The 14,621-nt window shown below is 42.8% G+C and overlaps 1 protein-coding gene across 2 annotated transcripts in view; it reads right to left on the bottom strand.

Moving 5' to 3' along the window:
• Window positions 1-8,245: 8,245 nt before the first annotated feature.
• Window positions 8,246-14,621, bottom strand: part of LOC147441613 (uncharacterized) — a 100,282-nt gene continuing 93,906 nt past the window's right edge. Inside the window, exons 7-9 of one of the 2 annotated variants that reach the window (XM_086483187.1) lie at window positions 9,646-9,773; window positions 9,455-9,535; window positions 8,246-8,650 (exon numbers count right to left, since the gene is read on the bottom strand). In XM_086483187.1, the coding sequence (XP_086339313.1) occupies window positions 8,269-8,650; window positions 9,455-9,535; window positions 9,646-9,773 (591 nt within the window). In that variant the 3' untranslated portion in view covers window positions 8,246-8,268. Of the gene's footprint in view, window positions 8,651-8,679; window positions 9,327-9,454; window positions 9,536-9,645; window positions 9,774-14,621 lie in introns of those variants that run through there. The other variant, XM_086483188.1, reaches the window with a different exon arrangement.

Raw genomic sequence — 14,621 nt, 5'->3', positions numbered from 1 at the left:
TATCTTATAGCCTCCCCCTAGCATACACACTGTCCGGCCGTGCCGGTGGCCTTGCCCATAGGAACCATGTCCTTAATAGTGAAAGGGCGGTGGTAATGCGTGTGCTAGTCTCCACCCAACCATGCTATCTTATAGCCTCCCCCTAGCGTACACACTGTCCGGCCGTGCCGGTGGCCTTGCCCATAGGACCCATGTCCTTACAATAGAGCTCAATATTTAATCTAGTTAAAATTGAGAGTAAGAAGGGATACAAGTCATCAAGGTAAGATCCTCAAATTTCATAAACATATGGAATTCCAAAGCAACATCAACAATTACAAGTGTTAACAGATAAACCTTAAGAGTCAAGGCATATTTGACAACCTTTTGGGAGTTAGGAAGCTCCTTGCATTATTTCATTCAGGGTGAGCAGCCTGTAGATTCCAACACTCTCAAAGAGGGTTTAGCCTTAGAACATATTTCCATTTCTGTCATATAAGCCAAACAAAAATAGTATCAACTTAAAAGTATACCAAACCATAATCTATTAACTTTTCAAGTTAAGATCAGAATAGGAATAGCATGCTTAGTTTATGAGAGAGTACCATAGACAATGTATTTTGAGCTTAGTAGAATCCCAAAATTTCAAGCAAAGAAAGTTCATTTATACATTTTAAGGTCATACCATTGGGTGAAGAATCCCTCACCTTAAATACAAGTAGAAGGTGGGAAGAAGTAGGTAGCCATCACTAACCCAACCCATCAATTGCAGCTACACTGATGGCTATAGTCCACTCGCCATGCCATGACTAAAGTGCAGGGAGCACACACGTGTGTTAAAGAAAACCAGCTTCTAGAAGAACAAGTAGGGCCCTAGAGTTATGAAGCAAAATACTGACAATAGTAAGCACAACATGTCAATAAAGTAAAGTTACCATTGGGGTGAAGCCATAACAGGCCTACATCCATAGTCTTGATAGGGAGGTGGTATGTACCTTGTGTAGAATCATCAGAGCCATGGGAGGGAAACCTTCTACTTATGCATGGTCATCAAGCCAGATTCAAGTATCACCTTTTGTATGCATAGTCATCAAAAGGGGATGCCAAATATCCTACATGTGGTGGTTTAATGCCCTATTTCAATCAAGATTAAATCACAGAGACAACAGGTGTTGGCATACCTTCTTAAATGAGGGTCAATCCTGTCGATAGAACATGAGGAGATTTGAATACTAAAGTCAAGCCAAGAAGGAAGGGAGGAGAGTGTGATCTATGCGAGGCGACAGAGAATATGACAAAGGAGAAGAAGCAAAGTATGACCTCGTAGTGTGGAAGGCACAAGTAATTGCCTTCCCATAGTTCCAAGTAGGTGGGAGGGTGAAGCCAAGGGGGGGATCACACTAGATGCAAGCACTCTGTAAGGGAGTTGGTTGATTTTCAAAATAAGAGACCCTTTCTACGGAGTTTCCTTGAGGGACTACTGAGAGGGTTCCCAGTAGATCCAGGGAGCAAAAGAGGGTTTTGGAGGAGGTTCCCATTAGATCAAGGATCCACCACTCCAATAATGGAGTAGTTTTAGTAAGGTAAGAAGCACCTTAAAAGAGCATTATTATAGGCTAAAGATGAAGGGTAAAAACATTCCAAAATTTGTGAGACAGGTGAAAACAAAAGTGATCTAGAAGATTTCATAATCACATAATAGTAAATCAAGATACGTGATATCATAGGACAAAGCCCCATTTTTTGCATAGAGAAAAGTTTAAAAGATACTAGGTCCTTGAGAAAGAGGCTCGTCTAGTAGCACGTGTGTGTGTGTGTGTGTGTGTGTGTGTGTGTGTGTGTGTGTGTGTGTGTGTGTGTGTGTGTGTGTGTGTGTGTGTGTGTGTGTGTGTGTGTGTACTTGAAGCGAAGCTTTAGAAAGAGGCTCAGTAGGAAGCTCTAATCCTTGAGACAATGCTAAGCTCTGCAGGTCAAAAGAAATTGTGTTAATAAAAGAATATATGACTAAAGGTAAGAACTGGTAGCTTCTTCAACCTTCAACCGGCCAGGAGAACCTATAAGGGCCGTGTGAAGATAGTCCCATCCCTCAGGTATTAGTGCCAAGAATAACTATTTAGGACAAAAACCTACGGATATGATATAGTAACTAGGTCTTTGAATAGTATCCCTACTACCCTTGGTGTTAGGCGTGTGTGTGTGTGTGTGTGTTCGAGTAACAATATAACATAAGCACCAAATAATTCTTTCAAATTACAAAAGACTCTAGAAACTACGTCAGTGAAGGTGGTATAATTCCCATTCATAGTATAGAACAAACTTTATACATAAGTACAAGAAGAGTTAAGATCCTGAAGATATATAAATCCACCATCTTCAATCCAAGGAACTTTGAAAACCATAGTTGAGAAGGTAACCCTCACTTGCATCCATGGAAACAACACAACTTTCAATTAGCATTGGCACCATATGCAAGTAATGCATGGGTATCCCACATGTTATAGATGTCACCCAACTTAACTGCTTTCAAAGAAAAATAATAAGAAAGATAGATCTAGTTATATATTTAGAGATGGTTTCAATTACAAGGTGGATAACCAACTAAAGCCCCTTGTGCTTTACAAGCTCTCATGAGATAAGGACGGAGATGAGTTTTTTGAGGCAATTTAGCCTCAAAGTGGGCCACATATTCTTGTTTCTTGCCTTTACAGAGTTTGGCATTAATTGCCGCTATTTTTTAGGGTCAATGAAAACACTCATACGTGCGATCAATCTATACCTTGGAGTCACCTATAACATAAAAAGACATTAGTAAATAATCCCAACACCATTTAGTCGAAGTCGGAGACCATATGTAAGGTGGTAAGTGTTAAAATCTATATTCATTATTTTTTCAAAAAAGCAAGGGATGTGTGCCACAAATGCCCATATCCTCTATGTAATATGTGACCATATACGGCCTTATGAGCAGCTTAATTTACAACCAAAATTACAATAATTCACAACCCAGCCTCTAACCATAACCATATTCGACCACCATCCATTATAACCAACCAGTCATTCGGTGCATTTAATTAGTTATGCCCAAGAACCATAGACACAACAACATGGACCTTAACTGAACAAGAGTGGAACCCTCGATAACCAACCAGAGTCACATTACCTTAGTATAACCACCACGACAGAATTACCAGACCATACAGGCCGATGTCTATTACCCCACAAGTAGGTTACTACACTATTTAGGATCATACACCAATCAACCCCTCTATATAGGTACAGTAGAATAACCATTGTGGCCACCATCAATCATAACCTATTACACAACCATCCAATCATGGCTAAGTGAGCAAAATTTGATGGTATAGACTAGAATTGAGCTCGAGTAGTAAGCTCGGTTTCCAACCCAGAATAACCCTCTACACATACGATATAGACCATATTTGAGCAAGAGTAGTAAGCTCAGTATCCAACCCACAATCACCCAATAGAAGCATACATGTTGCGGTAATTAAAAATCAACCAAATTTACCAGGTCATGGTTTATTACCTACCAACAGGTTAACTTTATAGGTTCTATCACCAAGTAATAGGCAGGACTTCAATCATCTTATTTTAATCAAAACAAAGGTTCAAGTTAATAATCATCCAGTACAGTAAGAGGAAAGCTTTATTCAATGATTTTGATTAAAAAACCATGCCTATGACCGGTTTGTACCCATGCCAGGTCAATGATTATTTTCACCAAGTAGGTCAACATTACCATATAGTGTCTTTCCCAAGTTTGAAGCTTTTTAAGACACCATCAATCCATCATTGCAAGAGGCTACTTTCCTTCCATGTGAAACAACCCGAGCCAATGACAGGACCATCTATATACATCGACACAACAAGCCCTACATTTTGACAGGCAATCACAAACCAAGGGCACTGATACACACTATTACATTTTTTAAAGATTTACCAATAAAAGAAAATCATTTCCAACGGGAAAATAAACCAACCATAGCCAAAAAAAAGATTCAGTAGAAGTCAGATTACAGTACAAGTATGAGGGATGGTACCATAGCATCAAATGAATCATACCACATCAATCGGACAGTAGTCCATAACTCACCTGAGATGGAGTCGGAGCGGCCAACTCTATAATAGCATGCTTATCCTTGCCTTTAGCCATATAGATGATTACTAAACCCGACACCGTTGCAGAAAAAACCTCACTCTCTCAAAGCACACAAGTACTTACACGCTCACAGAAGCCACACAGTACCACGGCCAGCTTCAAGATGAAGATGATACAGCAGCGCCACATCATTAAATGGCCACATTCCCTCTTGAGTTAGTGAGGCGGGCCCAATTTCTATAGCAACCTCATCTCGTACAGAGAACGAGAGACGGGAGAGATAGAGAAATAAGAGAGAGTCAAGAGAGAAGGGGAACGAGAAAGGTAATGCGCAGTATTGCAGACTTGCAGTAGGTCATAGATGTTCCGAGCCGGTTATGGTGGGTGATGGCATGGGCAGGCCATGGCGAGCTGCAGGTGCAGAAACGAGAGAGAGAGAGAGAGAGAGAGAGAGAGAGAGAGAGAGAGAGAGAGAGAGAGAGAGAGAGTCGATACTCAACAAAAAAAACACACGCTATTGTTGATTGTATTCCTTTGTTAAAAAAAAAAACTTACAATATATAGAAAAACTTGTCATGCAAAGTAAAAAAGGAGCTCGAGTTCATCTGCATGCTCTAGGCAGTGTTCCCACGGGCTTGGAAACCCATCAATCCCGAACTAGACAGACCACTTTCATGATACCTCGAGATTTTGGTATACTCAGCACTCGTGAGTTTTAGGTTCTCTCACAACCAAGGATTTCTGGTGTATCCATAACGTGGTGATATGATAGTGAACCCCCCCTTAAACAGATAGGGTGTAGATTAAAAAATTAGCTACCAATAAATGGAGTTTTTGGTTCACTGTCGAACCTTGGGTTTAAGGTGTACTCAATAACCTCACGAGAAGTAGAACAAAATAGGACTTCAACAAAAAACTGATAATTTGGGAGGTCTTACCACTCATGTGTGGCAGTGTCTATAGCCCTTACAATTTTAATTTGACTAAAAAACATGAAAAGAGTTGAACTAAAAAGCTTCATTGTCAACAGAATATATTGGAGATTCGGTATCTCCCTGAATTTGACTTTTACCCTTTTGAAAGCATCTATTTGAAGGATGGTTTGTTTTACCACAGTGAACACAAGGATTCTTCTTGAAACAGTCTTTTGGCTGATGATTGTTGCACCCACAAATGGCACAAGATCTGGTACCAATGGATGGTCGAGATGAAGCTGAGGTAGAAGCACAATTAGTGACTGCATAGGCATTGGAAGTATCAAAAGAACTGATGGGAGATATTGCATTGGAGACTGTATATACACTAGGAATAATAGGAGAATTGGGACGGGATACCCTTCGTTCTTCTTCTTGCAATGAATTAATAATACCACCCAAGGAGGGCAACGGATCTTTTTCCTTTAAAACAATAACAATCTGATGGAATTTATCAGGCAAACTTTTTAACAAAACGGCTATGAGATCTTCTTCTGGTACTGGGGCTTCGACATAAACAAGTTGAGTTTTAATACTCTTCAGCCGGTTTAACTAAAGATGTAATATTTTCATGAGCACGCATAGCAAGAGAGTAAAGTCCATCTTTAGACTCGTCATTGAATACTTAACTTTAGCACCAAAAACCTTCTATAGCTGTATCTAGGCAGTGTTGGCAGATTGCATGTCATCTAGATAATGAATAAAATCATCTTCGAGAGATATCAGAATAATACCTAATGCTTGCTCATCCTTGCGTTGTTGCTCGGTAGATAAAGCTCTGGCCTTTGTCAGCTGATAGCGGCTTGACGACGCTCCACAAATTCTTGCACATCAGATATCCCTTCACTTTGATTTGCCAAGTGTGGAAGCCGAATCCATTGAATTTATCCACCTTTGATGCCATATTCGATATGCCAATGATAGCTTGGTCATGTTTGCTATTATGCTTGCGAAGGCAAGTAATGACCATCGACCTTGGTTAATAGAATTTCGAATTGCTTTTTAACACATCAGTGGATCCATAGCATAAAATAACCAAACCTTCAACACCGCTTTGAAGAGTCGGCAGCAACAACTGAATTTCATTCACTGGCCCATTTGCAGCAGCTTAAGCTTGAAAATAAGCCTCCAAAATCACTTGCTAATCTACTATGAGCACCGAGCATCAAGCACGGAGAGTGTGAATAGGCACCTGATTAAAGCCAAAAGGGGTGGACACTTGAAATTAAGTGTGAAACTAACCAAAAAGATAGCGAGTTCTGTAGCAGAGCACTACTGATGGCGAGATTAGAGCACTGTTGATGGCGAGATTTGCTTGCAACGAGCTGTAAAGGTCGAACTGGCAAGGCTTGCGGGGTCGAGATGTTGTCAGCATGCCAGGGCGACCACTTTGAGGCAGGTTTTACTCGTTTTGATGCAGGTCGACAGCCGGCTCCTCTACTGTGCAAGGGGCTGCTCTCACGACGCTTATCGAGCACAAGCCTCAAGGCTCTAATACCAATGTTGAGAGCAGGTTATGGTGGGTGATGGCATGGGCAGGCCATGGCGAGCTGCAGGTGCAGAAGAGAGAGAGAGAGAGAGAGAGAGAGAGAGAGAGAGAGAGAGAGAGAGAGAGTCGATACTCAACAAAAAGCACACGCTATTGTTGATTCTATTCCTTTGTTTTAAAAAAAAACTTACAATATATAGCAAAACTTGCCATGCAAACTGAAAAAGGAGCTCGAGTTCATCTGCATGCTCTAGGCGGTGTTCCCACGGACTTGGAAACCCAACAATAAAAGAGGTTAAAAAATGACAGAGCGATTCCGCCGCCTTCCTTCATAGCACTTTAATTAGCTACTAATGGTTAGGTTTTTATTAAAGGCACCTCTAAAAATATCCCTATTGATTTTACTCCAATAATTTACCCAAGGCTCCTTAGGTTAAATAGTCCCCAGTTAAAAAACACCACAAGGATATTAACACACGATCCCTAGTAATGTGTGTGTGCGCGCGCGCGTGCCCATTTCACCTTTCGTTGATGGTGATCGTATGTCTGACTGGAATCTTCGGAAAATGCCCTTTCAAGATATTTCTATCGGTCGGGCATATGCTCTTCTTCTACCTCAACCATGGCTTGCTGATCATTTCAACACTCTTTGGCACATGCATAAATCCGATATTTGGTGGAGAAGGCTTCTATCTGCATTATGGGCAAGCCATTTTCCTTTGAAGGAGCGTTTGTTTCTTTGGCGTTGTTTACTTGGTGTGCTCCCTGTGAGTACCTTTCTAAGGATGCACCATATCCGCCCTTCATCCTGTGTCCGTTGCTCATCTGCTGAAGAGGATGTTTGTCACCTCTTGTGGGATTGTTGTATTACTCGAGATTTTTTTTGTTGAGTATCTGCGTGTATATGGCTCCATTTTCCCACGACGATCTTCCAAAAACGGTTTTGGGCTTTTGGTATCTTCTCACCGGCGTTGCAACGCTTTGCAGTCTTCTTCATGTGGGTGAGGTTTTGGGCTTACTGGAGCCTGTGGGCAACAGCAGCGTGATGGCTATATGTTCCATCGCATTCATGCAGATCCCCTGCCTTTCTTCCAACTTTCCCTTGGGCAGTCTTCACGGTTCACCTTGGAAGTTGGTGATATCATTGCAGAGATACATCGGCTTTCCTATGAATGCTTTTAGCTATATTGTACAGCCAAACACTTTGTGTTCCTTCTCTTGTACTTCCATCTTTTTGGTGAGTTTTCCTCTCTTTGAGGTTTCCCATAGATAGATAAAGCAAATTGATTTACAAAAAAAAAAAGAGTGTGTGTGTGTGTGTGTGTGTGTGTGTGTGAATAATCTCCTACCTAAGGCATAGCTAATGTATTGAGATAATTAAGATTGATTAGGCCAAAGAGATCCATGCCTAAGAGCTATGCTCCAATACAGACTGCTCTGTGGTCGTGTCTTCTCAGCTTGGTCTGATGTGTCAAAACCTAGCTCGAAAGCGAGTCTCTCTCTCCCTCTCCCTCTCTCTCTCCCCCATGTACACACACACACACACACTCATTACATGTGCGTGTGTAAATAATCTCCCACCTAAGCACATGCCAATGTATTGAGATCATTAAGATTGATGGCCCTACTTCATTCAAGAAAGAAATAACTGCCCACGTATTTGAAAGAAGCTTGAGACTGATGTGTGCGAATTTCAGAACCAACTTTCAATAATAATAACCATCTAATATCCTCTCAAGGTCGTCCTCCATCAGCTCACCTTGAAACATAAGATGTTCCAAATCTTTTCCAATACTTAAGTGCACCATGTATATGTAAAACAGGTGTTTGCAAGGTCTATAATCATACCCTAATCTGGTGCTGCAAGCAAAATCAGGACATGTGCAAGATGGAGAGCTCGATATATGAACATGATACACATTTGAAGATGTGTGAAATGGTTTCTTTGCAATACGAACAATAAACTCCACACTCCTTTGAGGTACATGTATGAGCACACCTAGAATTACAGGCTTCAAGCATAGAGCCCGGTGCATTCGCGATGCTAAATGACAAGCTTGCACAGAAGACCTTCCAAACATCTTTGACCTGCCAAAGAGAGAGATCAAACAAATCAAAAAAGAAATGTTTATACCAGCTTAGCAACAAAGAAAGCATTTACTTTTAAGGACTCCTTTTTCTGCTTCTTCTTTTGTGTGTAACTAATATGTAGCCGTATATACTTCATCCAATTCCTAAAACGGTAGAAAAGGCTCGCTCTTCCTCATATGCTTACGCAGATCTCTTTCATAAACAGAGTAATGGCCAGTTTTCCCAGCTAGCAAAGTTGCACCCACAATAATGCTTGCCAAACAGAGCTTACTAACCTTGTTCCAAATAAGCAAATTCGCCAGTTTTGTAGTCAGAGGGGATGGCAAGCAAAAATATGTTGGAACTTCCATTTGTTGATTAGGCAAAAAGAAAAACCTGATGAAAAATTTCTTCGGTGCTTGTGGTTTCCTTTGAAGTTGCTGAGTAAGTTGACCAACTATCTTCAAAAGACGTGAAGGAAGTAGTTTTAGACAGTTAGAGTGCTGTGAACTATCCTTATGTGAAACAAAGAAGGCAATCCTAGATCAGAGATTGTTACTTTCGTGATATCTACCATCTCTTCAGGCATCCCCCTGCCCTCTCACTGAAATCTATGTTTTGTCATCATGGCACGATTGTAATTGCTAAGCAACATGGCAGGAAACAACCGCAAGATGTCAAGCACATCAACTACCTGGGAGGTTCAAAACTGTGTAAGTTATGATACGACTTGGTTCAGATTTTTCAATCAAACAAACGCTCCACTTGAAGAAGCAAGAAAATGAAAAAACTTGTAATAGATTTTCATTGTTAATGGTTTACCTGTCTGTCATACCATCTGCTGTATTTTCGACCAAAGAAGCCTTCACAAACGTGGTAGTACCCTCCAACGATTCCAAGTACCTGGGAGGTTCAGAACTAAGTAAGTCGTGATGTGTCTTGGTTAAGAATCTTCAATCAAACAGAGACCCAACTCAAAATAAAAAAGGAAAACCTTATCATTGAGTGTTTACCTGTCTGCCATACCGCCTGATGCACTTTTGACCAGAGGATCTTCCACAAACATGGTGGTACCCTCCAACAATTCCAAGAGCAGCAGCAGCATGTGTTGTGATTCACAATAAGTGAAAGCACAAACTACCTTGAATAGGGATTGTAAGAAAAATCAGAAATTGCCTTAGTGAAATTCGATGGAGTTTGATGTACACGATAACCACACCAGTTTCATTCATATGTGTGCTTTACCTAGAACTCACAAAGTCAGGCAGACATGATGCAACAGTGCATAGTATAACAACACCCAATCTACTTATAGGCCATATGTTTTCCATATATTTTTAGTGTTTCACAAGTCAATACATGTGATGGATTTCCGCCTTGTCCGTCGTGATCTATGTTAGGATCGTGCTTCGATTTGCAGAGGGCAAGGAAGCAACTAGGCTCTCGAGGTGTTTTGTTGTGCATCAGGAGCACTGATCAATTGGAGAAAGACTGTGCCTTTCTAGGTTGGCAGTGCTCCTACGCCTGATTGACACAGTCACCCGGAACGGGAACGGAAACGGGAGGGTCAAGAAACGAGACGAGAACGGGGAGGAGGGGGGCCCGGAACGGTTGACTGAAGTAAGGCTTGAATTACCTACATTCAGCTTAGCCACAAATCAACTCCTAAACAGTCCCAAAACTGCCCCCAAACCTGCCCTCAAACTGCCCCAAATATGTCCCACCAAATCTACCCCCAAATGCCTACTTTTTTGCCCCCAACTGCCTACTTTTGCCCATTCCGCCGTTCCACCTAACGCTCCATCTCGTTCCCCCCCGTTTCGGAACACCGTTCCGGTTACACCTTATTCCAGAATGGCGTTCCATTCCCGACTCCGTTTCGGAAACGGGACTCGTCCGGAACGGCATTTCGGAACGTTTGGGGTGCGTTCCGCCTGTTCCCTGTTACACTGCTGATTGGTCGTCAGGCAAGGGCTTCAAGTGGATCCCCCCAAGGTTTTGGTTGTCAAGTTGGCCTGGATTTGTGTAAGGTGCAACGGAATGAATGTTTGAACTTTGCTCAAGATGAGTGCTCCAAACTGTGCTCAAGGTTCCTTTTACTTACGGAAGGGAGAGCCTTTCGTTCCTTTAGTGAGAGAGTGCAATGGACACAAACAAAGTGAATGGACACTGTGAATGGAAGTGCATGAGACTGAGAGATAGAGAAGAGAATACGACACCAGAGACGTTGTAAAACCCTCCTCCGAAGGCCCCACTGTAAGGTGCAGCAGAATGAATGTTAAACTTTGCTCAAGATGAGTACTCCGAACTGTGCTCAAGGATTCCTTTTACTTACGGAAGGGAGAACCTTCCGTTCCTTTAGTGAGAGAGTGCAATGGACACAAACAAAGTGGATGAACACTGTGAATGAAGGCACTGAGACTGAGAGATAGATAGAGAAGAGAATACGACACCAAAATGTTGTCAAACCCTCCTCAGAAGGCCCTACTCTCTATGGCGAGAGCGGTCTACTATTGATTGCACAAATCTCTACAATGCTTAGACTTGCCGACGATGTCGACGACGATGAGGACAACGATGAGACGGCGGGCTGAAATCTGAAAATGCTAAGGGCTGAAATCTGCAAATCTTTATCTACCGAATTCTGCCTATATGTCAGTGACGATGTCGATGACGACGATGCGACGACGACGCGCTGAAAACGCAGATGCTGAAATCTGCGTTTTCCGGGCTGAAACTGCAAACTTCGCGGGATCTGACCGCACGGCGAGGATCTGTTGCGGGAAGGTGACATCTGCGAGGTTCGGGGGTTCTACTGCGGTATCTAACTGCTGAAAACTGAAAACGCTGATACTTGTTGGGGTTCCGTCGCGAAGATCTGCAAAAACGCTGAAGTATCTTGCAGATGCAAAAACGCTAGGGCTGAAAATGGTCAGGCTGTAATGAATCTACTAACGCTGGGGAGTCTGCTTGGTTTGCTATCGCCAAGAGTCTGCAAGAGCAAAAACGCTGGCTGATTTGGTCCAAAATACGCCAGCCTTCTGCTGTGATGCAAAACGCTAGGCCTCTTGGGGGTTCTGCTGAGAAGTTGCCTGTTGAGCGAGTACTCCTGCTCCTGCTCCTGCTGCCTCTTCTGCCAGAAAGTGCTAACTCTGGTTTGCTTATATATTAAATTAGCAAAATTGCCCAACCTACTTTCCAACAAAAGTCAATTAAATTAATAAGTGAAAAATGTCAAAAATAGGGAAAATAAGTTAAATGCACTGGAAAATTCCCTTGAAGGATTCTAATGGATTCTGATGGGAATGCTTATGATCATGCTGTGTGCAACCAGAGGATATGCATCTACACTAAGTGTCTGGACATGCACGGTCTGCGAACAGACTCACAAAAGTGCCAGATCAGTTCCTATTCTAGACCGACTTAACTGAATTGAACCTTGATCATGCTGTAGCTTGTCCACGGACACATAAGGTTGGATATGTCACGTGACATCCCCTCCTTTTCAAACTGAGGTACTGGTACCGAATTGTATGGCATCGAGGGAGATTGCCAATAGCATCCGGAATCCTGGAAGAGACTCTTCGCCGGCCCACTCTGATGTGTGGGTCGTGCGGTACTTGAGCTTCATAAAGGTCTACAACGCTTGCTTCTTTGGGCCGCCCCGAAAGCGGCACAAAGTCTCCTGTGGCTTCTTCGATGCTTCAACTTCGTCTAGAGTCACGCTTCTTCCGTCTTCAAGAATCTCCACAGCTGAAAATCCCTGAAACCATTTCCAACACAAAACCATGAGCATACATATTCCATGTAAAGTGAGTGGAAAAAATCTTGTCTTCCTAAAAGACTGTGCATGCAATGTAGATGAACCAATAGACGGAGTGCCAAACTGTTCACCGCACACACGCAAACAATGAGATCGACTCTTGTCTTGCTGATCTAAAGCAATCAACTGTGGCAATTCACAACGGAAATGCCCATGCTTGGTGCTCATACTTTCATGTGCTCTTTCTACAAATGTGTCATGCCAAGGAAGAGACATGGAATGTGATTTCCTTGAATGCATACTTTCCAGCTTTTCATGAACAATCCGCATACATTCGTGCTCATTCACGAGTGAAACGTGCTCAACGTACAATATGTCATGCCTAGGAAAAGGGATCACATAAAGACGCTGACTAAAATACAGGAAACGATCACGAATGAAACACTCGAACAATGGGTGTTGACTAATCATTTGAACACATATTACTTCTTGTGAGGGTTCTTTGAACCTAGGCTCGAGAGCCAAGATCGGTGCTTCGTAATTGATTGTCCCTGCAATGAGGTTATTTGTACTAGAGAAAGTATCAACTAACACATCATCCTTGTGAACACTCACATCATCCTCATGCAAATCATCATGCTTGTGAGAAATCACATCTTGATCATGCAAATCATCATGCTTATCATTGTCATCCAAATCATCATGCTCATCATTATCAATCAAATCATCATGCTTATCATTATCATTCAAATCATCATGCAAATCATGTGTCTTGCTTTGGAGAAGAAGAGACTGTGTCACCAGCGTGTGACTACTATATATCCTTTTTGTTGATTTCTTTCTTATTATCTATTTACTTTCACTTTTTGGAAACACCCCTCGGGAAATCTAACTGCCCTGCATTGCATAGCTAGTGTGGAACTGTCCAGAGGGAGTCCAGGTCTGAGGGCAAAAGAGCACTAACGTTGGACAAGGACTATGGTTAGCCAAGTGGGGTCATTGACTAGCCAAAGTGGAATCCTTTGCTACAGAGGCTAAATTTCAGTTCTGGATGTGGCCGCAGTGTACAAAGAGGGTCGGATGACCTAGAAAGATACAATGGCAGCATCTCCTAAAATTTAGGGAACTGCTATTTTGGGACCTGAAAATGTGTTGACGTCATTACCTCCGGAATGACAAAGGGAACATTTTCTTACTCTGCCGTGAAGTCAACTGGACAGCCGGTTGGGAGATTTTTAGGCGGCAACCCCGAAACGGGAAAATGCTTGTAAATGTGCCAAGTGGCACCTTCTGGTGCACTTGCCTCATGCAACAAGAGTTGGCGCTGAATTGAGGAGGGGGAGAGTCTCATTTTCAGTTTTGTCACAGGTTAAGAGCTATGGAGTGCTTGCTTTCCCTCTTATGCACAGTGCGGTGCCAGGAGTGATGCCCTGCACGCTACGCACTGCCCTCTCTCACCCCTATGGCAGTATGTTATGCCCCTCTAGTGGGCTTTTCATTTGACCAATGTACAATTATGTGGGTTCATGCGCGATTGCCGAGGCAAGAGCCTCTTGCACAGGTACTAGATTAGCTAGCGGCTAATCCCCCCGCAGGTACAGGTGATTCGGAGAGGTTTCACGCTCGAAATCTCGTCCGATTCAAAGGGCAAGTAGCCCTACAAGTGCGGGAGCTCGAGGACTTGCTAAGGATGCGACCGGCACGCGAAACGGAGCCCGAAACAGTGAATTACAGCCTGCTGTGTATTTTTGCAGGTTTAGGGTTTTGGCCCTAAACGGACCCTAATACCCCCAGGAGGTTCGGGGACGCAAGACGACCGCTGTACAGGTGATCTGGCGCATTTTCAGGGCTGAAAACAGAGAATTCAGCATGCTGCAAATTCTCGCCAGGTTTTGCAAAGTGCCCATATGCGTCGGGAAAGTCATGTAATGCGTGGGAATACTAGCCGTGAAGGGTTCTAGTACAATTATGCTGCCGAAATCAGGCCAGAACAGTCAAAATTCAGCCAAGGTTGTGCGGGGCAGCTTGGAAAGAACCACAACGTTTATTCCCTCTTTTAAACAATAAAGAAATACCGAAAGGGGCGCCTAAGTTAGGGGCCAATCTGGTGTCGGTCTTCTCATACAGGTGCATTCTAGCATCTGTATCCCATTCCCCTCTCTTGTGTCACTATAGCGCAGGAATAATAGACGACCAATAATGGGTGAAAGCTAAATCAAGGTTTGA

This window comes from Adiantum capillus-veneris, chromosome 15 (genome assembly GCF_014529385.1).
Source record: "Adiantum capillus-veneris isolate H3 chromosome 15, ASM1452938v2, whole genome shotgun sequence".
NCBI lineage: Eukaryota > Viridiplantae > Streptophyta > Polypodiopsida > Polypodiales > Pteridaceae > Adiantum > Adiantum capillus-veneris.
Note: the sequence above shows the minus strand (reverse complement) of the source record. Positions and strands in the feature narration are given on the sequence as shown.